Source organism: Periophthalmus magnuspinnatus, chromosome 24 (genome assembly GCF_009829125.3).
Source record: "Periophthalmus magnuspinnatus isolate fPerMag1 chromosome 24, fPerMag1.2.pri, whole genome shotgun sequence".
NCBI classification, from domain to species: Eukaryota; Metazoa; Chordata; class Actinopteri; order Gobiiformes; family Gobiidae; genus Periophthalmus; species Periophthalmus magnuspinnatus.
Window position 1 is genome coordinate 8,374,957 of NC_047149.1, and position 23,589 is coordinate 8,398,545.

The following is a 23,589-nucleotide window of genomic DNA, read 5'->3' on the forward strand; positions in this document are numbered from 1 at the left end:
AGCAACCAAAGAGCCAATCTGGAGCAAAGCTGTTGAAGGGGGCGGCGCTTACTAACACTGTCAATCAAACCCGTTGCTAACACCAGTAGGAGCGACCTTGGGGAAAGAATGCACCTGATTTGTCTCTTATTAAAGTTCATATCTTGATTTATGGACACAATGTAGATCAGGTTAATACGGACATTTAAGACCAAAATGACGAGCCTGAAAGCAGAATTTACAGATGAGCAGCAGTTTCCTAATGAATTGGAGCCAGAATCAAAGTGTGTCCATGATCACCTCCAATTTGAAATGCGGCAGCTAGCAGGTTAGCTATATCCATTTATATGTACAATCTATGGTCTTTATTTAACAAAAATAGACAGAAAACATTACAAATAACCGTGATTTTTGTAGTGTAAATTTTATAACATGGACTTGCATACAATACATGATCAGATTTTCGTACATTAACCTTGAACATACAAACAACATCCACAGTAGAAGAAATCTTTTGGAAAATATTGGTAAAACTGTGAAAAGTCCTACAAAGATCAGGAGAAGAGACAAAAGTGTTATTAACAGTGCAATTACAGCAAAACAAGTGTAGAAAATATCAAAGGAGGTTCACACCCTCAACTTGATTATCTGCTTTGGAAAAATACTTCTTTGAGTCAGTGCATCAGTCAGGGTGATTGGATTTTTACAGCGTCGCAGCCAACAACAAAATACACCTTTTTCGACATCAAAGTTCCATCTTAAATGTGTATTTTTTCAGCGAAGGATTGTGGGTAGAGTCAAGGTGGGTGCAGCTACTTCAGTTAACCAAACATTCATTCACTAGGGTACTCAGGATAAGAGTAACATTACTGTAAAATATAACCACCCAAATAATTCCTCACGAGTAAAATGCATTTGGTGAACATACAACTCTGAGTAACTGTTTGGAGTAATATGTTTGGTTTATGATTACTAAGTTAGCATGAGCACAGTTCTCATTTTGAAAAAAAAATCTTTGAAAATAATAGAAATCAAATCAAAATGATGGTGTCAACATAAAACTGCTGTCCAATATTCAAAGAGATAACTCAAGAAAGAATACTGTAAACATTTAAATTATATTTTTCAAATGGTAAAATTATGTTGTCAAAAAGTACATTTCCCCCCAAAAGTGGTTAAAGTAAATGTAACTGGTGGGCTGGAGCTGGTATTATGATATTGTGTTTTATAATAAGGATTATCCAAACAGAAAACCCCCAAGTGTTTTGATGTTTAAAGTATCAGATATTGTGATTTTAAAGCAAGTATTTGTAATTAGTTTGGCCGACCCAGTCCCGTTGTACTGTCAAGTAATGCTACTAGATGGTATGTACGTTACTGCAGTCTGATAGTCAACGCCAACTTTGGCCTGACAGAAGAAAAGCAGAGAGCACAGATGAGTCTGAACAAAGGCCAGGTGAGAGGAAGGGGGAGGGGCTAACAGGTTTCACTTCTGCCATAATCGGATGGCAGCTTTAAACCCAACAAATCTATTGCCATGAAAACAAGTTTGGTAATAAAAAACTTCACTGTCAGTGCAGATGTGGATGATTCACTGCAGAAGAAGAAGTCGTATTTTTTCAACCAACAACAAACAATAGACTTAACATTCTTCCCTAGGGCCAAAGACATCAAAAGTCTCTGCAAACTTTAAAATCTTCAAACCAAAACCACAGAGGGACCACTTAAGTGTATGCTGCAAAGACGTCTTTCTGAAATATTGAAACACTCTGCATTACGTTGTCTGCGACATTTAGGCACTTGTGAATACACATACAGAAACAAAAAAAAGTTTGTTTTTCATTTATAATAATACTTCTAGCCACAGCAGTGTAGTGGCACAACAGGACTCAGGACTACTCAAAGTGTTGGTATAAGATCTAAAAGGAACGCTACAAACTCCGGACACAAGGGGTCAGTCAAGGAACAAACGATGCAATTACTTCAATGGCAAACTCGAGCATTATTCCCTGTCTTGTACTTGAACCAAACAAATGACAAAAAAGACTATGCCAATACTAATGTTAAGTGTATTTTAGGTTCAAAATCACAAATGAATATTTAATTTGCCAAGGATTTACAGGGACACCGTGGCTTGACTGATCACCAAGTTACACCAACCGGGGGTAGCTGATTAAAGCTCATTCTTGCACATATCGCTGTGTCTTTGGGCAAGACAATTCACCCACAGTGTTCACTGCTGTAACAACATGTTTCTTGTTGCGACAGGAAGGGCATCAGGCATAGAAACCTGTTTATTGACTTTATTGTGGTAACCTAAACCTTTCCATTTTTTCTCCAGGGTTCATTTGTGCCTTTGCTTTAACCATATCTTCACATTATTTTGTATAAGTTAAAATCATACTTTACTTTTGAGGCGCTGGGTATATTTTCAGTCACTTATCATTCATTCATATATTTTTTAAAAAGAAAAACCCATATAGCCAGTTTTGTCTTCTAGTTCTCCACGGCTGGTATAGTGCTGACTTTGTTGTTGCGGCTAATCCTTCGTTCAGGCTTGGGACGGGCCATCTTGGTCTGGATCAGCTCTTCCGGTGTGTTACCAAGAGGGGGCAGTAGTCTCTTCTTACTGTTCCTGGTTTCAGGTAACCACTGGGGGGGCAGCTCGAACGGACCAAACCCGCACTGTGTGGCATCCTCCGTGTCAGTGGGTGTCGCGGGGGTAGCGGGTGCCACCTGAGAGGACGAAGCATAGGCGCAAGTATGTCCGGGTGAGGAACGCGACGGTATTATGATCGGCCCTGGGTATTCCTTAGTCTTGACTAGTCCTTGGTCTTTTTTGGGAACAACGTCCAAGCTCCTAAGACTTCCAACTTTCTCTTTGGGCACAGATGAATCCTCTAACCTGTTTTCCACATCTTCTTCCTCTTCTTCCTCAGGTCTAAAGATCTGCTGTTGTCCGATATTGAACATTTCCAGAAGCTGACTTCCAGATCTCCCTGCAGTTTCCAGTCCAACCGGCTCTCCAATCCCGCCTTCCCCGCCTAAAGACCCAAGCGCGCCGGTCGTCACCACATTCCGTCGACTATACCTTCTATGAATCCTGGTTAGCAAGTCCAACCAGCTATGCCGCGCTGATCTGTTCACCGTCAAAAACAAAATAGGATTGGTGAGCAGAGAAACTTTCGGAAGCCATAGTGCTGTAAGATAAAGTAGCATTGGCGTGTCTTTAGAGTCTACTAATATTGTCCGATATATCACCAAAACTCCATAGGGGGCGCTACAGGCCGAGAACGCCAACACCACAGCTAGCAACGTCGCGTGCAGCTCCGCCTCTCTTTGCGACACGTACGGTATCGAAATGCTATTTTGTGGCGTCCTCAGCGCAGCAATGATGACTTTCTTCTTTTGACTAGCACTCAACGCTCGCCGAATTAGCAACATAAATAGAAGAACCAAAGCTAGCGGTAGGATTAGCGTAGTGAGGTTGTAGATCAGGACGTAGACCATGTGACCGATTGAGTGGGCGTGGTCTTCGGAGCAGGAGGAAGTTGCGTAGATATCGGTGACATTGGTGACTGCAAACACGGGGAGGCTAGCGACCGCCGCGTGCACCCAGATGTAGATGATCAGGTCCCGGGAGCGTGCGTCCGAGATCTTCCTCTCCAAAGGGTACAGCACCGAGTAGTACCTGGAAGGACAGATGGTAAAAAGTCATGATGGAAGTACAAAAATAAATAATAGTTTTTGTCAGCAGAATAATTTCCAGATTGAAATTAAATAAATAAGGCCTATTCGAAATGAACAGAAAGGATGAATGTTGACAATATCCAAGCTCCAAATGACCAAGTCCTAACTAGAACAACTATTGTAATAAAGCTCCACTATGTAACTTTTACAGAAGAGCGTCTGCCACCAGCTTGTCTCCGTGAAGATGTTGCACATTATGGCAATAAATGTATCTGCATGTGCATGTATACAGTTACAGTTTTTTATATTTTGAAAAACATTGACTTATAGTACTATGAGCTGTCTCACTTCGCTGCTTGTAATTTGGCTTGGTGACGTCACCTACCATACTACGGAACATTCTAGCCTCAGAAATAAGATCTTTATGGAGCGAGCCGCCAGTGGCACCTCCATCAGAAAAGTTACAATGTGTACCTTTAACTGTGTGGAACTTAGAATGAATTTTAGATAGAAAGCACATCTTTGAAGAACAAGTAGAGGCTAGTTTTTATTCACATGGCTACACTAATGCAATTCTGTTGTGTGCATGTTCATATTGATGATAGAACACTTTACACCAGGGCTGTCCAAACTACGGCCCAGGGGCCAAATGCGGCCCTCATACCAATTTTTGTTGGCCCTCATGCCTCCTCCTAAACTGGCCCAATTGATCTGGCCCAAGTATTTTTTTACTACAAACTGAAGAGATTCTACTTCTACAAACTGAATAACATCACATTGCATTGTGACACAGACCTAAAAATAATCTTCCAAGTCTTATTAAAGGTACAATGTCTCTGTCAAACCTGTGTTAAATGCACCATTTGACTCCCTGTATCGACACTGTGGCCCTCCGCTTCAGATAAGTTTCAGTATGCTGACCCCAGGGAAAAAAGTTTGGACACCCCGGCTTTACATGTATACTGACTACTTTTGATCAACGTTTTTAATCGCTCAAGGTAAATAGTCAGGTGCGCAGTTATTTGGTGCTCTATCGTACATAAAGGTCCATAGTAGCTAAGCTTAAAACAACCCACACGTGTAACTAAATAAATGGTTAACAGTGCTGACTCTATTATCCCAGTCAAATCGCTATCTGTCTTTGTAGCCACTTTCATTCAAATGTGGGCGTTCACAAGAGCACGCCTACATCATCAAACCTCTGTGATTTGAACCAAACATAACAATGCGACGAAGCCTCTTGTCTAAAACTATTCCCCTATTGTGCAATATAACAATGTCCCTCTGGCTCATTTCTTTTCATTCCCTGTACGTCACAACACGCTCAAGTGCGTATAAGCTGCCCCACAGAGCCTCCTTGGGACTAAATAATTGATAGTATTCTGGCTGCATTCGTTGCTATGGAGACATCATCTTTGTATTGGTGTACGGCATCAGGCAAGACTGCAGCGAAATGGGATGTGCACTCCCATAAAGTACCATATATGCATAGTATAGTTATTAAAATATGTATCTAAAATAGGGCTGTCAAAAGTATCAAAAATCAGATACTAATTGATACTAAAACTAGTGTCGAAACTAGATACTCATTTGAGCAGGTATCGATACTAAAAAAGACACATTTGCAGGACAGAAATGAACCTTTCCTGAATAGCTGTAGAACGATCTTATACAGTCTAAATAAAGAGTGTTTTTTTAATTTTCTTTACTATCATCGTGGTATCCAAATCGGCACTGAGTATCGATTCTATTCTTAATATCGAAATCAAGTTGAAATTTTAGCATCAAGACAACACTAATCTATAATACAATGAATCAACCTCTAGCATAAGTTTGTTTTGTTTTTTTCTGGAGAAGATGACTGATTGTAGCAACATTAGCCTAACCCATACTGTCGATATCACCTGTAGGTTACTGAAGGAGTGAAAAATGCTCAAAAATATATACTTTTTATGATGTAAATGGATGTATTTGAGCAAAGTCTGTCTTGCCCCAGTACAGATCTATTTTATAAGCAGCTCTTGAGGTCAAAATATGTTCGCTGCGTGCTGTCTACTTTAATTTTAAAGTGTTGTTCGATAATCAGGAGGTGCGCATTATGCATTATAGAAAAGTCAAAAAGGAAATTATTAGTTTTAAACATATTTGATTAGATTAAAATTGTAAAACAGACGTAAAGTAAAATGTTAACATTCTAGACCATGGGTTTCAAAGAGAGAGTATTTTATCTTTTGAATGGTCAGAAGTCCTCAAAATGGCATTAATGTTTTTATGTTTGTTTTTTCTGATCTGTTACATAGCTGAAAGGGAACATTTTTAAAAGAGTCATTTTACATACAAGTTTAGAGAAATCTTAGTGAATGAAGCAAAATAAAACTCCAGGAGTGTTGACTGAACAACCTTATAATGGTTAAATGGTTAATGGTTAAAACATGGTTAATGTCCCCTTTCATGAAATCATGTTGCCAAATACTTTTCAACTTTTCTATATAATTAATAGCTTGATTATACATGACTACTACTAAGGATAAGTAATTATGAAGAGCTAATAAAATCGTGAACATGTAAAAATTTGCAGTGGTGGAGCTCCTCTTAAGCTTTCATTTGAAGTATCCATGGGTTTCAGAATGATGAAGGGGGTCGTTACCATAACTATGAAAAGCTAAATATTATATATTTTGCATAGGAAAGAGTCGTCCTAATGCTGCATATAATAGGAAGCTGAAACCCACGAATACAGAATGAATTTTCACCCAAACTGTGAATTGGAAAGCATTCACACTTCCTCACCCCACATCAAAACATGGAACTATATTGGGATTAATGCCACGTCCCAGGCAACTGATAACTGAGATTTAACATTACGACTTCCAACCTCAGCGTTCCAACTGAATGAACTTATGTAAAGCACATTGATAATGCTAAACCACAGGCTAAAGAAATGTCAACATTATATGAATGCTTCTAAAATATTACATAACAGAATATTGTCAGATATAACCTGTAGTAAACGATTACATTGTTTATGTGGTAGTTAACCACTCAGAACCACCTTTTGTGGTGATTATCATTGTTGTATTATGTCACAGTTTAACTTAAATGTGAAGTGGGGGTTCAAAAGTAGGATTTACCAGTTCAAACAGAATTCCAGACCATTTTTCAAGTCAGAGGTGGAAAATGTCCCTGCACCAGTTGTCTGGAATGCACCAAAATTAAACCCAGGCCAAGGCTAAACCAGAACTAGAAAAAAACAACAACAAAAAAAACAACAACAATTCATCATAACTATACGTGGGCCAAACCAGCACCAAACCAACTGTGAACACTTTCCACCTTTTTTATAATTTTTTTTTTTTTTTTTTTTGATAGGGACAATGCACATTAATGAACATCAGTATAGAACAGATGTAAATATGCCGAATTTTAGCTACAAAGCTAGTTTTCATCCGTAGTCCCTAGGCAGGCAAATACATAAAAAATACAACATGCAATACAAACAGCACAAACAAAAGTCTAGTGGTCACATGACTGGTTTGTTTTCAGCCATAGTTTAAAGCTGATCAGTGTAGGGCTCCAGATGTTAGTGGCCCTCACAGAGAGAGTGTTTCGTCCAAAGGTGGTTCTTCTGTGGGGGACCTCACAGCCTCCTCCTTTTAGACTGTTATGTTCAGATACATTATCCCTCACCTGTCCAGAGCGATGGCGCTGAAGCTGAGCACGGTGACGGAGCAGAAGAGCTTATGGAGGAACTTGAAGGACTTGCAGATGATGAGGGTGTGGATCCACCAGCAGCAGAGAGGGCTGGAGCCTAGGGCCAGGTCAAAGGGCACACACACTAAACAGGCCCCTATCCCTGAGCAGGCCAAGGTCTGGACGAAGCGGTTTGTGACGGAGCGGAATACAGTGGTGGAGCAGGTGCACCACAGGACCGCCGCGTTACCTGCACAAGGCAAACAGAGAGAGAAACAATGTAGATTAGACATGTCACAAAAACAGATATTTATGGAGGAACTAAACACTCAATCCATTGTATTTTGCTACTAAACGCTGTATATTTCAGTAGATGATGACATCACACAGAACTGCCCTGTGTACAGCCAAAAATCTGTCTTGCCACTGTACAGATATATTGTATAAGCAGCTCCTGAGGTCACATATGTCCACTGCATCTAATTAGGAAGCATTTTATTGTCAGATAATTAGTACACATTAGTATGCTACTTGAAGTTAGCTTTACCGCCACTGCAGAGAGTTGTGAAAAGCACTAATAAAGTCATCATGCTGATTAATTAGGATACTCAGAATGCATAAGGTAAATCAGGAAAAACTTAGCTACTGTGCCTTTAATTTCAAATACATTGCATATGAGATCAAACTGTTTCCATTATAACTGGGTGTTTCGGCATTAACACAAATACAATCACTTTCTGTAGTTTAACTAACGCTCCCTTGCGTCTTTCACACTATTATCACAGCTCTCGAAGTGTTAATAGTGCTACTTTATAAACAACACAAACTCAAAAACAGCTGGTGCTTTTGTTTTAGCCACAATTAGCACATTATTTCACACAATCATTTAATCAACATTTAATTTCTCAGAAACAAATGTAGCAGAACTAATAGCTGTCATTTTGTCAAAACTGCTATTTTGCTACAATACTCATTCATTCATATATTTGTTTATATATTTGTTAACGGATTAGTTACTATTCCAGCATGAACCTTACAGGACACACCATGTCTCAGTCTCGCACACAGCCTGGGAATCAAACTCATCTAGAGACATTGCAGGGTTATGCATATTGTGTTAAAATACCATAATTAATAACACTATTAATTAACACAATAAACAAAAGGTGTAACACTACTGTAAGTCACACAGATACATGCTTCTTATGACATCAAAAATGACCATAATTGTATATAGCATCCATACATGCGTTCATTTTCTATTCCCTGGTCTACATTTATTCATTACATAACACCTTCATGATACTGAGTGTGTACTGTATAGATGCCATGTATACCATTACCTTTGTCACTTTGTTTTCCAGACCCCAACCATTCCTCCCTCTCCCCTTCAGACATCCAGACACCAATCTCCCTAACTCTCCCTTTTAGTCCTCCACACCTGAGCCCCCTCCCCCCTTTAGTCCTCCAGACCTCAACCCCCTCTCCCTCTTCCCTTTAGTCCTCCAGATCACAACCCGCTCTCTCCTTTAGTCCTCTAGACCCGAACCCCCTCTGCACTTTAGTCCTCCAGACCCCTACCGCCGTCACTCTCCCTTTTAGTTCTAAAAACCCTGCCCGTGCTCCCCCTCATTCTCCTCTTTAGTCCCCTAGACCCCAACCCCCCCCTCACTCTCCCCGATATTATTTTGATTGATTTACTATGACGTAAACAGAACATTCCTATAATGAGCTGCAGTTAAACACATTACTGAGTTCTACTGTGGTTTTGCACAAACCACAATAGAAACATAAACATACTTCATTGTTGTTTTTCTTGAATACAAACTGCAGACATCAACCATCACTAACAATCACGGCTTTTAAAAGAAAAAAATAAAGGAAATGCCATGGCTAAAATATGTTTGTTCTGACCAAAACAACCAAGAACATTTAAGGATGAATCAGCCTCCTCCAGACCTTGAAAAGAACAGGGTCCGAATGCGCACTATATGCACAGAAGCAAAGCTAACGATTATATACGGTATATTTTACCTACAATTAAGTCAATAGCAGAATAAAGAGAACAGCATCCAATCCATCAAAAAATAAGGTCCTTTACTCCTGAGTCCACTTTACTCTTTACCATGAACCGCTCCAGGTCAGAGGTGGCTCTAGTTCAGTGGTTCTTAACCTGGGTTCGATCGAACCCTAGGGGTTCGGTGAGTCAATCTCAGGTGTTCGGTGGAGGTCAAGACATGCACCCGACTCATATGATTTGCGGACTGCGAGCGTATCCAGAAGCTGTGTCCCAATTTGACAAATGCACCCTTCGATGTGCCTATCGAAGTACCCGCCCGACTTAAATGCGCCGTTCAAAACGCAACAAGAGTTTAAGGGCACTTTGGTGAATTGAGACACAGCATGAGACACGGCCAGAGTGATGCCCCAGCATTGACTGGGAGGATCCCGGCGACAATTGCGCTCTGATTGGACATCTTCAAGGGACCATGAAAGCACATTACTGTAATGACAGTAACGTATTTAAAGAACCTCATGCCTCTGCTTTGACATGCCGTCTGAATTGACACGAGAGCACAATTGGTTGTGGAGTTACGGTGTGTGTTAAAATGTTAAAATAATAAATAGCATGAATACAATACGTTAAAACATTAAAATTAAAATCATTTCAGTGTGGTAGTATTAAAAAAGGTCATGTCTTTGTGAAAAGGTATGTATGTAATTTGTTGTGAGTTCAAGCATTTTATTTATTCTTTGAACACAGTGATGTTAATGCACGGTTCATTTTGTGCACCAGTAAAACACACGTGTCTTGAATTTGAAATAATTCATATTTTATTTTTCAATAAAGAAGGGTTCAGTGAATGTGCATATGAAACTGGTGGGGTTCAGTACCTCCAACAAGGTTAAGAACCACTGTCCTATAATCTATGCATTTTTTGCTATTGTTATGTCAATAGACCTCCTTTAATCAAATAAATTATCAAAATACAATAGTGAAACCTCTAGATTTGCATATTTGTTTTTCCTCATGCTTCACAAAGTAAAATACAGCACAAAAAGCATAAATACTATATTTAATATTAATTTAATATTATTCATATTTCAAATAATAATAATATGATTGAAACAGGCTACTAACATGCACTGGACAGTGGAACACGGTGGTTGCTATGGTGACGGTGATGTCACGCTGATGCCATGACTCTGGATGGTGAAAGTTACTAGGGGTGTGACCGCGGGAAAGTTGGCTCATATCTCACTTGCGAGCATACAGTCAGCAGCATTTTTTTTGAGCTCCTGACGTTACACACAACAATTACAAAAGTTCTCCAAAACTGCTCATTATCAACGTATTTTTGAGTACAAGAGGTAAATATGGTTTTCCACATGTTGAATTAGTGAAGTAGTGTCCATTATTTAAGGTGTTACTGAAATGTACACACAATTCCCTGTGATATGTCTTTACCAAATATGTTTTAACTTTTGTGCAATGCAGTAAGCACAACTTTGGTGGGTTTAGGGATTTTGTAGCAGCAGATTTAGGCAAAAAAAACAGGTTTAGTGTACAGTAATCTAGTAACTTTCCATCAAAAATGTGAACTAAAGCTACAATAACTAACTGTAGCTCTATTTAGCCCTTGATTAAACTGACTTATCAGATCTTCTCAGCTTAACTTATTCTCTGTATTTAACATCCTTAGACATATTCAACAGAAAGACTTTCAAACTTAAAAACTATATTTATAGCGTGATATAAAGCATTTCAATATTGCATTTACTTGTTTAAACACAGTGTTAAAACATTGTTTTTTTTTTGTTTTTTTGCAGCTCCATATCTGTCACTCAATACTAAATACTGAACATGGAGAACAACTTCTGGTTTCTGAATGCCCAGCAGGCATATGAACCTATTCCTCAAATGGCCCACAACCACCAGTTCCAGTTCCTCTATCCAGTCCAGAATTATGTCTCTGTACCTCTGTCTCAACCTAGAGTGGTAGAAGTCCCTATGCCGCCCTATGTCTGGAGTCAGAGACAAGCTCCTATGCCGCCCTATGTCTGGAGTCAGAGACAAGCTCCTATGCCGCCCTATGTCTGGAGTCAGAGACAAGCTCCTATGCCACCTAATGTCTGGAGTCAGGGACATGGTTATTGGCCTACAACTGACAATCGGTTTCAGTCTTTTGAAGATCCCCAGTTGTTGACAGAAATGACCATGGAGGATCAAACTCTGGTTATCCAGAGGCAAGAAGTCTCAAATGGTGAGATTTTGAGACAAACGGTGACACGAAAAAAGAAAGTCATCACTACCAAACAGATTGTTCAAGTGGATGGGCAAAATATGGAACTAGTGACTGAAGCAACAAGAGAGGTGATAGCCAAGACCAGAGAGGCTACTCTGGCTCCTCCCCAGTCCACACAGAGGAGCAGTGGTTGTCGAGTGCCGAGGAAACGTAAACATATTGACGACGAGGGTCCTGAGTCCAAGCGCCCGGCCCCCACTCCTGTGCCTGCTGGCTCGCTTCCTGTCTTTGAGGCCCCTGCTTATGTGTACCCTGCACCTGTGGGCCCTGCACCTGTGGGCCCTGCTTCTGTGCGCCCTGCACCTGTGGGCCCTGCACCTGTGGGCCCTGAGGCCCCTGCTTCTGTGCGCCCTGCACCTGTGGGCCCTGCACCTGTGGGCCCTGCTTCTGTGCGCCCTGCACCTGTGGGCCCTGCACCTGTGGGCCCTGCACCAGTGCGCCCTGCACTAGTGTCCAAGTGTCCTGCCCCGATGTCAGTGGGCCCTGCTCATGGATGCAAGCATCCTGCCCCTGCTCCTGTCGCTGAGAGCCTCACTCCTGTTGCTGACTGCCCCGCAGCCTTCGCTCTGTTCAAACAGGATCAGTGTGAGAGGGTGAAGAGTGAGCTCCGCACCAGGAACAGTGTGGTACTGAACGCTACAATGCAAGAAAGAGTAAGTCTAAAATGAGTCTTTTATATGTTCTTAATATAAAACACCTTTGCTAATGCTAATGTGCTAATATAAAATGATTCAATAGTTATTCAACGTTTTAAATTCACTTATGCCACTGAAAAATATGTGTTATATCTCTCTCTTTCAACAGCAGTGACCAACACATTTTATTGACAGAATATGATGATCTAAAAAAGTCCTGTTATATTTACAGTAGTATTAATCTCTCTTCTTTTCTCCTACAGTGGCTCTATTTGTCTAAAGAGGAAAAAGCCCCATATTATTTGCAGGCTGTAGAAGCAGAGAGAGCTCAGAGAAACTCTTCTCAGACTTCTCATGAGCCTACTCTGGCTCCTCCCCAGTCCACACAGATGAGCAGTGGTTGTCGAGTGCCGAGGAAACGTAAACATACTGACAACGAGGGTCCTGAGTCCAAGCGCCCGGCCCCCACTCCTGTGCCTGCTGGCTCGTTTCCTGTCTTTGAGGACCCTGCTTCTGTTCACCCTGCACCTGTGGGCCCTGCACCTGTGGGCCCTGCACCTGTGGGCCCTGCACCTGTGGGCCCTGCACCTGTGGGTCCTGCACCTGTGGGCCATGCACCTGTCTCCAAACGCCCTGCGCCTGTGGGCCCTGCGCCTGCGGGCCCTGCACCTGTGCCCCCTGCCCCGGTGCCCCCTGCCCCGATGTCAGTGGGCCCTGCTCATGGATGCAAGCGTCCTGCCCCTGCTCCTGTCGCTGAGAGCCTCACTCCTGTTGCTGACTGCCCCGCAGCCTTCGCTCTGTTCAAACAGGATCAGTGTGAGAGGGTGAAGAGTGAGCTCCGCACCAGGAACAGTGTGGTACTGAACGCTACAATGCAAGAAAGAGTAAGTCTAAAATGAGTCTTTTATATGTTCTTAATATAAAACACCTTTGCTAATGCTAATGTGCTAATATAAAATGATTCAATAGTTATTCAACGTTTTAAATTCACTTATGCCACTGAAAAATATGTGTTATATCTCTCTCTTTCAACAGCAGTGACCAACACATTTTATTGACAGAATATGATAAAGTCCTGTTATATTTACAGTAGTATTAATCTCTCTTCTTTTCTCCTACAGTGGCTCTATTTGTCTGAAGATGAAAAAGCCCCATACTATTTGCAGGCTGTAGAAGCAGAGAGAGCTCAGAGAAACTCTTCTCAGACTTCTCATGAGCCTACTCTGGCTCCTCCACAGTCCTCACAGACGAGCAGTGGTTGTCGAGTGCCGAGGAAACGTAAACATACTGACAACGAGGGTCCTGAGTCCAAGCGCCCGGCCCCCACTCCTGTGCCTGCTGGCTCGTTTCCTGTCTTTGAGGACCCTGCTTCTGTTCACCCTGCACCTGTGGGCCCTGCACCTGTCTGCCCTGCACCTGTGGGCCCTGCACCTGTCTCCAAACGCCCTGCACCTGTGGGCCCTGCACCTATGGCCTCTGCACGTGTGGGCCCTGCACCTGTGTCGAAACGCCCTGCATATGGCTTGATGGATGGTCCTGAGGCCCCTGCTTCTGTGCACGCTGCACCTGTGGGCCCTGCACCTGTGGGCCCTGCACCTGTGGGCCCTGCACCTGTGGGCCCTGCACCTGTCTCCAAACGCCCTGCGCCTGTGGGTCCTGCACCTGTGGGCCATGCACCTGTCTCCAAACGCCCTGCGCCTGTGGGCCCTGCGCCTGTGGGCCCTGCGCCTGCGGGCCCTGCACCAGTGCCCCCTGCACCTGTGCCCCCTGCCCCGGTGCCCCCTGCCCCGATGTCAGTGGGCCCTGCTCATGGATGCAAGTGTCCTGCCCCTGATCCTGTCGCTGAGAGCCTCACTCCTGTTGCTGACTGCCCCGCAGCCTTCGCTCTGTTCAAACAGGATCAGTGTGAGAGGGTGAAGAGTGAGCTCCGCACCAGGAACAGTGTGGTACTGAACGCTACAATGGAAGAAAGAGTAAGTCTAAAATGAGTCTTTTATAGCAGCAGTGAACAACACATTTTATTGACAGAATATGATGATCTAAAAAAGTCCTGTTATATTTACAGTAGTATTAATCTCTCTTCTTTTCTCCTACAGTGGTTCTTATTGTCTGAAGTGGAAAAAGCCCCATACTTTTTATTTGCAGGCTGTAGAAGGAGAGAGAGCTCAGAGAAACTCTCCTCAGACTTCTCATGAGCCGCAGAGTTCCAACAAGAGACAGAGGACCTGCGACCACATCTAAACAGACAGCACCATCTTTGACAAACTACTAGCATTAAAAAAATAAATAAATAAAATAAAAAACATGTTGTTCTCTACTTTTATATGAGGTATGTTATATTATATTATATTATAATCCACTTCACAGGAGGTCTATTTTGGTGATTAAAAGTAAATGGTACAGGGCTAAAATGGCAAAAGAGTCGGTGCTGCATAAAACTACTGTTAGTTCTTGTTTACTTAAAAGTGCACTATGTAACTTTTGTGGTGGAGTTTCTATCACCTGCTTGTCTCCATAGAGGTTATTGCTTTAAATGGAATATTCCAAATCATGGGATTTAATTTGTCTGTCTTGATGGAGATAAGTATGTGATGCCATGGGGCTCCAGTGGGACTAGGGCTCCACTGAAAAAGAGATTCTTAATCTCATTGAGACTATACTGATTAAGTAAAAGTCAGTAACATTAAACCCAGGTCAGATCTGTGGAGGCATGAGCTCACTCGTAGAAAGATGTTTTTTTTCTTTGCAATAAATAGATCTGTTATTCAAAGATGTGCTTTCTTTGTGGCAGAAAAGTGGCCAGGTCAATAAATAAAAGGCTAGAATCCAGGGGCCAGGGGGACACAGAGGGTAGAAGGAAAAACCCTGGGTCCTTTTACCCAGAGGGTAATGTGAGGGTTAAATAACACACCAGTGCCACCACTGCTGCAAATGCTGTTTTAAGCACAGGAAGTATTTGTATAGTATAGTGAGTGAAAATAAGATGTCAGCATAGTAAACTTTCTTATCTACACACATAAGCCGTAAACGGGTGCACCATACAAGTCACTTCATCAAAACGTTGCCAAACCGGATTTCATTCCCCAAAGGGCTATGGAGAATCAATGGAGCAGGCCTGGACTACTGCACATATTTGAATAGCAAATGCACATTATTTCATTACATTTCACGAGTGCTGCTCATACTGTCATCAGTATGTAAGGTTTCTCGCATGCAAGCATCTTCCTACGGCAGTGTAAGAAATTCTTGATATGTTTATTTAATAATCCATCAGTTTATACATATATACACTGTGCAGATAGTAATAGTAAAAAAGTGAGCAACATGCGAACTGGAGCAGCAATATTTAGAAGGAATGATAAAATAAGTTAAGATATACTATTATAAAAACATATGGATCTTAAAAAGTAGTGCGAAAACACAGTATATAGTCTATACACTGTGTTTTCGTACAAGTTAAACTAGAGTCTAGTTTAACTTGTACAAACATCCACAGTGTCCTCGATCACGTCCTCCCTTTGGTTTGTCCGTTTCGTCATGTTTAAAACGCAACAGTGCGTAAAATGCGCCATTATGCACACATTTCTGCATCCACTCGTTTCCCAATTCACCAAAGTGCCTTAATTAAAAAAATTAAGTGTTCGTCGACGGGCACTTGCGTCACTTCCGGGGCAACAAGGACCGGTCTATTTCGACAGCATGGCATTGAGGAGTACACATTTTCTTCCGGGTACGTCTGAAAACCATGGCATGTGATACATCATACTGTCCCGCTGCTCATTGGCTGTAAGGGGAAAACGTCATTAAATGTGTGTGATGTAATTGGTTGATTCTACAAGGGGAAGAGTGGGGTGTAAACTTTCAGTCATCTGTAGCACTGATTCGCTGTCTGCGGCCTCAGTAACCCACAACCCCCACCTTATTGGCCAACACTGGTGTCAATCACAAGCTAACGCGTGTGTTTAGCACTGGGGAACAAAGTTGGCGATATCAGAAGTTTATTATGCCTGAAATCGACAAAAGAAAGGCAAAGAAGTGACGGAGCAGATTTCATATTTGGAGTACTTTCCTGCAGCAGATTGGACATGGAGGATCTTATTTTGTGGACATAATTTCTTGACTGGATTATTTTCTCTGGACCTTTACGGATCAAAAGTATGGAAGCCCGTTTCCGCCATGAAAAAAAAAAAAAAAGCCCCACAGAAAGTCGAAATTACGAGTTTTAAACTCGTAATTATGAGTTTAAAACTCGTAATTATGAGTTTAAAACTCGTAATTATGAGTTTAAAACTCGTAATTAGGACTTTTAAAACTACTAATTATGAGTTTAAAACTCGTAATTAGGACTTTTAAAAGTATGAATTATGAGTTTATAACTCGTAATTTTGGGAATGTAACATTTACAAAAAGTGAACCTTATCAATTTTGATTAAATGAATTTGGTATTTTAATAATTTCCTCAATAAACCAGCGGGGTTGTGACCAGCTGGCACTCTGCTCAGACCAGGAAAACGAGCGCTCACAGACACAGAGCACAGCTCATGAGTGGTCAGAACAGCACTCAGGGCCCACTGATTTGTTCAAGACGCCAGAAACTTTACTGGAGCTTAATTTATTCATTTTTTAAAAGTATGTAGGTGATAAACATAACAGTCCTCCTCCTGTCTCCTCTGCTCTGTACACTCAGTTGCAGTGTGCTACAAGCTCAATTAAGACTTTAAAAGTTCTAATTACGAGTTTTAAACTCATAATTAGTAGTTTTAAAACTCATAATTACGAGTTTTAAACTCATAATTAGTAGTTTTAAAAGTCCTAATTACGAGTTTTAAACTCGTAATTACGAGTTTTAAACTCATAATTACGAGTTTTAAACTCATAATTACGAGTTTTAAACTCATAATTACGAGTTTTAAACTCATAATTACGAGTTTTAAACTCATAATTACGAGTTTAAAACTCGTAATTTCGACTTTCTGTGGGGCTTTTATTTTTTTTTTCATGGCGGAAACGGGCTTCCATACAAAAGAGACCAACTTTGTGTAAATATGTTGATATTTGACAGAACCAGAGCGCTCAATGATAAGTGAAGTCCAGATTCACACTTTGTGACTTTTCTGTAAAAACGTCTTTCCTGTCAGCGCTGTGGTGATTGCAGGTGAAAATGGTTTGCATATCCAGAAAGACAAGCAGGAGTGTATGTACATTGCTGTAAAGTTGTAAAGTAGGCCCGGGCCGTCGGAACGTTAACAGGTTAATAATTATCGCGATAATATCGTTAATCAAGATTATTTTGGCCACGATAATTGTGAGTCTAAAATTTAATATCGTCTCATCCCTATTTCTAATAAGTTTCCAAGAATTTCACAAATGTATTCAAGCAAAAATTATGGACACTTTTTGATCATTCTTGGTAAAGTGCACTTAAGTGAAGCTTGTGTATCCATGGGTTTCACGCTCTTCTCTCATTTTATCATCTTTATCACAAGTTGCATGTTATTTGTAGTTTATTGTATATGTATGGGGCGGGTGCGGAGAGATCCGGGTAGCAGTCGAAGGCGGGGACCTCGACGACCGGATCTCCGGACATGGAGACTAGCTCTGGGGACATGGAATGTCACCTCGCTGGGGGGGAAGGAGCCTGAGCTTGTGCGGGAGGTTGAGCGTTACCGGCTAGATATAGTCGGCCTCACCTCCACGCACAGCCTGGGCTCTGGAACCCAACTTCTTGAGAGGGGTTGGACTCTCCATTTCTCTGGCGTTGCCCGCGGGGAGCGGCGGCGAGCTGGTGTGGGCTTGCTCATTGCCCCACAGCTCAGCCACTGCGTGTTGGGGTTCACTCCGGTGAACGAGAGGGTCGCGTCCCTGCGCCTTCGGGTCGGGGACAGGTCTCTCACTGTTGTGTCGGCCTACGGGCCAAACAGCAGTGCAGAGTACCCGGCCTTCTTGGAGTCCCTGGGAGGGGTACTAGACAGTGCACCAACCGGGGACTCCGTTGTTCTCCTGGGGGACTTCAACGCCCATGTGGGTAACGACAGTGACACTTGGAGGGGCGTGATTGGGAGGAACGGCCCCCCCGATCTGAACCCGAGCGGTGTTTTGTTATTGGACTTCTGTGCTAGTCACAGCTTGTCCATAACAAACACCATGTTCGAGCACAAGGGTGTCCATCGGTGCACATGGCACCAGGACACTCTAGGTCGGAGGTCGATGATCGACTTTGTTGTCGTGTCATCTGACCTCCGACCGCGTGTCTTGGACACTCGGGTGAAGAGAGGGGCTGAGCTGTCAACTGATCACCACCTGGTGGTGAGTTGGATCCGCTGGCGGAGGAGGAAGCCGGACAGACCTGGCAGGCCCAAGCGTATTGTGAGGGTCTGCTGGGAACGTCTGGCGGAGCCCTCTGTCAGGGGGGTCTTCAACTCCCGCCTCCGGGAGAGCTTCTCCCTGATCCCGGGGGAGGTTGGAGACATGGACTCCGAGTGGGCCATGTTCTCCACCTCTATTGTTGATGCGGCTGCTCGTAGCTGTGGTCGTAAGGTCTGTGGTGCTTGTCGCGGCGGCAATCCCCGAACCCGGTGGTGGACACCGGAAGTAAGGGATGCCGTCAAGCTGAAGAAGGAGTCCTATCGAGCCTTGTTGGCTCGTGGGACTCCTGAGGCAGCTGATGAGTACCGGCAGGCCAAGCGTGCCGCGGCTCGGGCAGTCACAGAGGCAAAAACTCGGGGTTGGGAGGAGTTCGGGGAGGCCATGGAGGAGGACTATCGGACGGCCTCAAAGAGATTCTGGCAAACCGTCCGACGCCTCAGGAGGGGAAAGCAGTGCTTCACCAACACTGTTTACAGTGCGGGTGGAGAGCTGCTGACCTCGACTGGGGATGTTGTCGGGCGGTGGAAGGAATACTTTGAGGATCTCCTCAATCCCACTGTCACGTCTTCCGAGGAGGAAGCAGAAACTGGGGACCCAGAGGCGGACTCGTCCATCACCCTGGCTGAAGTCACTGAGGTGGTTGGCAAGCTCCTCGGTGGCAAGGCTCCGGGGGTGGATGAGATCCGTCCTGAGTACCTCAAGTCTCTGGATGTTGTGGGACTGTCTTGGCTGACACGTCTCTGCAACATCGCGTGGCGGTCGGGGACAGTACCTGTGGAATGGCAGACCGGGGTGGTGGTCCCTCTGTATAAAAAGGGGGACCGGAGGGTGTGTTCCAATTACAGGGGAATCACACTCCTCAGCCTTCCCGGTAAGGTCTATTCCAGGGTGCTGGAGAGGAGAATCCGACCGATAGTCGAACCTCGGATTCAGGAAGAGCAGTGTGGTTTTCGTCCTGGTCGTGGAACACTGGACCAGCTCTATACTCTCCATCGGGTCCTCGAGGGCTCATGGGAGTATGCCCAACCAGTCCACATGTGTTTTGTGGATCTGGAGAAGGCATTCGACCGTGTCCCTCGTGGTGTCCTTTGGGGGGTGCTCTGGGAGTATGGGGTCCGGGGCTCTTTGCTAAGGGCTGTCCGGTCCCTGTATGACCGGAGCAGGAGCTGTGTTCGCATTGCCGGCAGTAAGTCAGACCTGTTCCCAGTGCATGTTGGACTCCGCCAGGGCTGCCCTTTGTCACCGGTTCTGTTCATTATATTTATGGACAGAATTTCTAGGCGCAGCCAGGGGCCGGAGGGGGTCTGGTTTGGGAACCACAGGATTTCATCTCTGCTGTTTGCAGATGATGTTGTCCTGATGGCTTCTTCGAGCCAGGACCTGCAGCAGGCACTGGGGCGGTTTGCAGCCGAGTGTGAAGCGGCTGGGATGAGAATCAGCTCCTCCAAATCCGAGGCCATGGTTCTCGACCGGAAAAAGGTGGTTTGCTCTCTCCGGGTGGGTGGTGAGTCTCTGCCCCAAGTGGAGGAGTTCAAGTATCTCGGGGTCTTGTTCACGAGTGAGGGAAGGATGGAGCGTGAGATTGACAGGCGGATCGGTGCAGCGTCTGCAGTGATGCGGTCGCTGTATCGGTCCGTTGTGGTAAAGAAGGAGCTGAGCCGGAAGGCGAAGCTCTCGATTTACCGGTCAATCTACGTTCCTACCCTCACCTATGGTCATGAGCTTTGGGTAATGACCGAAAGGACAAGATCGCGGATACAAGCGGCTGAAATGGGCTTCCTCCGCAGAGTGGCCGGGCGCACCCTTAGGGATAGGGTGAGGAGCTCGGTCACACGGGAGGAGCTCGGAGTAGAGCCGCTGCTCCTACACGTTGAGAGGAACCAGCTGAGGTGGCTCGGGCATCTGCTCAGGATGCCTCCTGGACGCCTCCCTAGGGAGGTGTTCTGGGCATGTCCCACCGGGAGGAGGCCCCGGGGAAGACCCAGGACACGCTGGAGGGACTATGTCTCTCGGCTGGCCTGGGAACGCCTTGGGGTCCCACCGGAGGAGCTGGAGGACGTGTCCGGGGTGAGGGAAGTCTGGGAGTCCCTGCTTAGACTGCTGCCCCCGCGACCCGGCCCCGGATAAGCGGAAGAAAATGGATGGATGGATGGATGTATATGTATGTTTTTGTTGTGTTCACTACTGCCCCCGGTGGTTAGCTCATGTACAGCTCTGGTGTGGTCCACATGTTCTGAGGAGACAGACCAGAAAATGGACAGAACAATGTAGAGAACAGACAGAAGCCTCCATGTGTATCCTTATGTGTCTGGAACACAGAGCAAGCCTTTAGACACAATGCATTTTTGAGGCAGATGAAAAGTCATGTTCCACTAATCTTTCCACAGGCTTTAGATTTGGTAACAGTCACTATGTGCATCTGTAGAATCGAGTTGTTTTCTTATGGTATACTGTACATGTTGTATTTGTATATGAAAGTCTATTTTTATTGACCTTGTTTTAATACATGTCCTTATTTTTATTTTATCATAGTTTATATTAATATTCATTGTTTTATGTTGCACAATAACACAGAGGTGGTTCCTAGTTTGTGAATTTTGTTCATTAACAATAGCAATCAAACTTCTTTTGATTCTGAAACGTTTTTTAAACAAATAATTAGTGAATAACAAGGACAGATGACTCACTTATGTTTTGTTATTATTACACATAATTCTTATTTTGTGATCTCAATTGGATCTTTGCAGTAAAAGTTTCATTTGATTGTTGCTAGCTTAGCCAAATGTAACACTTCTGGGAATCAGACACTAGAGCTTGCTGTTTGAGGGCAAAAATGCAAATACTTTTCCGGGCACTCAATTTTGCACATTATTCATTCGCTCCACACCTGGTGGTGGCAAGTTACACTAGTCGCCACAGCTGCCCTGGGGCAGACTGACAAATATATACATAATTACATTAATTTTTACCCATTGCCTTTAAGCTGTCTTAACAACAAACAACCATCTTATCTTGTCCATGTTAGCCGTGAACACAACAAGGTTAGGATCCATGCGCCGCGGGAAGCAATAGGTCACCATCCCTTTAATATGAGGTGAGGGGACAGTAATTGCCGCTAATGGGGTTGAGGAGGTGAACTTTATCTGTCACAGTAACGCTTCCAGGAAACAGGGGGGTTGAATTCATATCACGGGCTTCCTGTGTGGAGATGACACAAGTGTGATCACAACCTCTACAAAGCCTATTACCTCCCAGCTCCAAAACACCAGCTATTCTCACAAGAGCAGCATGTTCTACAAGGAATGTGGTTTGGCCCTCAAGATGTGCACAAGAAACATTTGGATTGGAGTAGCAATTTCATTTTCTGTAAAAATTTGGAAATGTAAAGATGGGTCCTACAAGAAAAAATATGCAGATATGGGCATATTAGAAGCATACAACAGTATTTCAACAAGCAAAAGAAATGACTACAATTGAAGTTTTGGTGGATGATTGGTTGGGAGCTTGAATGTTCTTCAGTTCCGTTCATTTTCTATGAAGTGTTTATTGGCTGTTGTTTTGAAGGTAGACGTGTTTAGAAGTGCCAGTGGCTCAATGGTAGAGTTGTAGTACTCAAGTATTCGACTTATGACTCACATTCAACAGAATAACTTGGGACTTGAAGCTGGTTTTAAAGGATAATGACTCAACTTTTTCAGACTCAAATTATCAGAAGGTTGGCAGATCAATCCCAGCTCTGGTCTGTGTATACTTTCTTCTTTGTACTGAGGCGAGACACTCAATTTCACTTCAGTATATTCTCGCTAATTTAGATGTTTACGCCAAAGGTGTTTTTATTAAAAAGGGGGTATTCTTGCATCAAAAACATGCCTGAAGATGTTTTAGGTGTCATCCATGTTTCAGTAATTTAGCGTACTTGACAAACCTCTATGTGCAGTAGTTTCATTAGTGGGATGCACGCTGATTGAAGTGCGGAGAGCAAAAGGTTAAAAATGAAAGTGAAAGTTATAAAGCATTGTAGCAGTTAATACCCCATAGAAGTAAAATACTCCCTCCTTAGTATTTTTTGTAAACAGCTGCTTACAAAGATTGCCATTTTTTCACTTTTGATTTAGGATGCTGAATCACAATCTCTCTGCAGTTGAACTGTGAAGTAACCCACCTGCTGTCAACACTTGTAGGTTATAAAATGAAAAATGTACACACTGGAAATTGCCCTTCAAAATTACATTCCACCAAAGTAATCTCACTTTCTTAGTATAAAAATGTGAAAGCTAGATTACTCAACCTGGCAACCTGCACAATGGCCAGTTATCCATAGGTTGACAATTCTATAATAAAAAACAGCATTCACCCACACATTCATGTTAAAGCACTTTAAAGCCACTGGACATTTGTGTTAGAACTGACAGAGCCATTGTGCTATACGACACATATTATACATTCTTTAAATCCCCTTTCAGCGTGCTTTTGGCCACCCTGGGATAAGTCTTTCACAGTTTGTGTTATAAACAACACAAACTCAAAAACAGCTGGTGCTTTTGTTTTAGCCACAATTAGCACATTATTTCACACAATCATTTAATCAACATTTAATTTCTCAGAAACAAATGTAGCAGAACTAATAGCTGTCATTTTGTCAAAACTGCTATTTTGCTACAATACTCATTCATTCATATATTTGTTTATATATTTGTTAACGGATTAGTTACTATTCCAGCATGAACCTTACAGGACACACCATGTCTCAGTCTCGCACACAGCCTGGGAATCAAACTCATCTAGAGACATTGCAGGGTTATGCATATTGTGTTAAAATACCATAATTAATAACACTATTAATTAACACAATAAACAAAAGGTGTAACACTACTGTAAGTCACACAGATACATGCTTCTTATGACATCAAAAATGACCATAA

At 43.1% G+C, this 23,589-nt stretch overlaps 1 protein-coding gene across 1 annotated transcript in view; it reads right to left on the bottom strand.

Moving 5' to 3' along the window:
- Positions 1-536: 536 nt before the first annotated feature.
- gpr176 (G protein-coupled receptor 176) overlaps positions 537-23,589 on the bottom strand; it is a 48,436-nt gene continuing 25,383 nt past the window's right edge. The window contains exons 2-3 of the mRNA XM_033991443.2: positions 7,357-7,609; positions 537-3,670 (exon numbers count right to left, since the gene is read on the bottom strand). Coding sequence (XP_033847334.1) covers positions 2,476-3,670; positions 7,357-7,609 — 1,448 coding nt within the window. The 3' untranslated portion in view covers positions 537-2,475. The remainder of the gene's footprint in view (positions 3,671-7,356; positions 7,610-23,589) is intronic.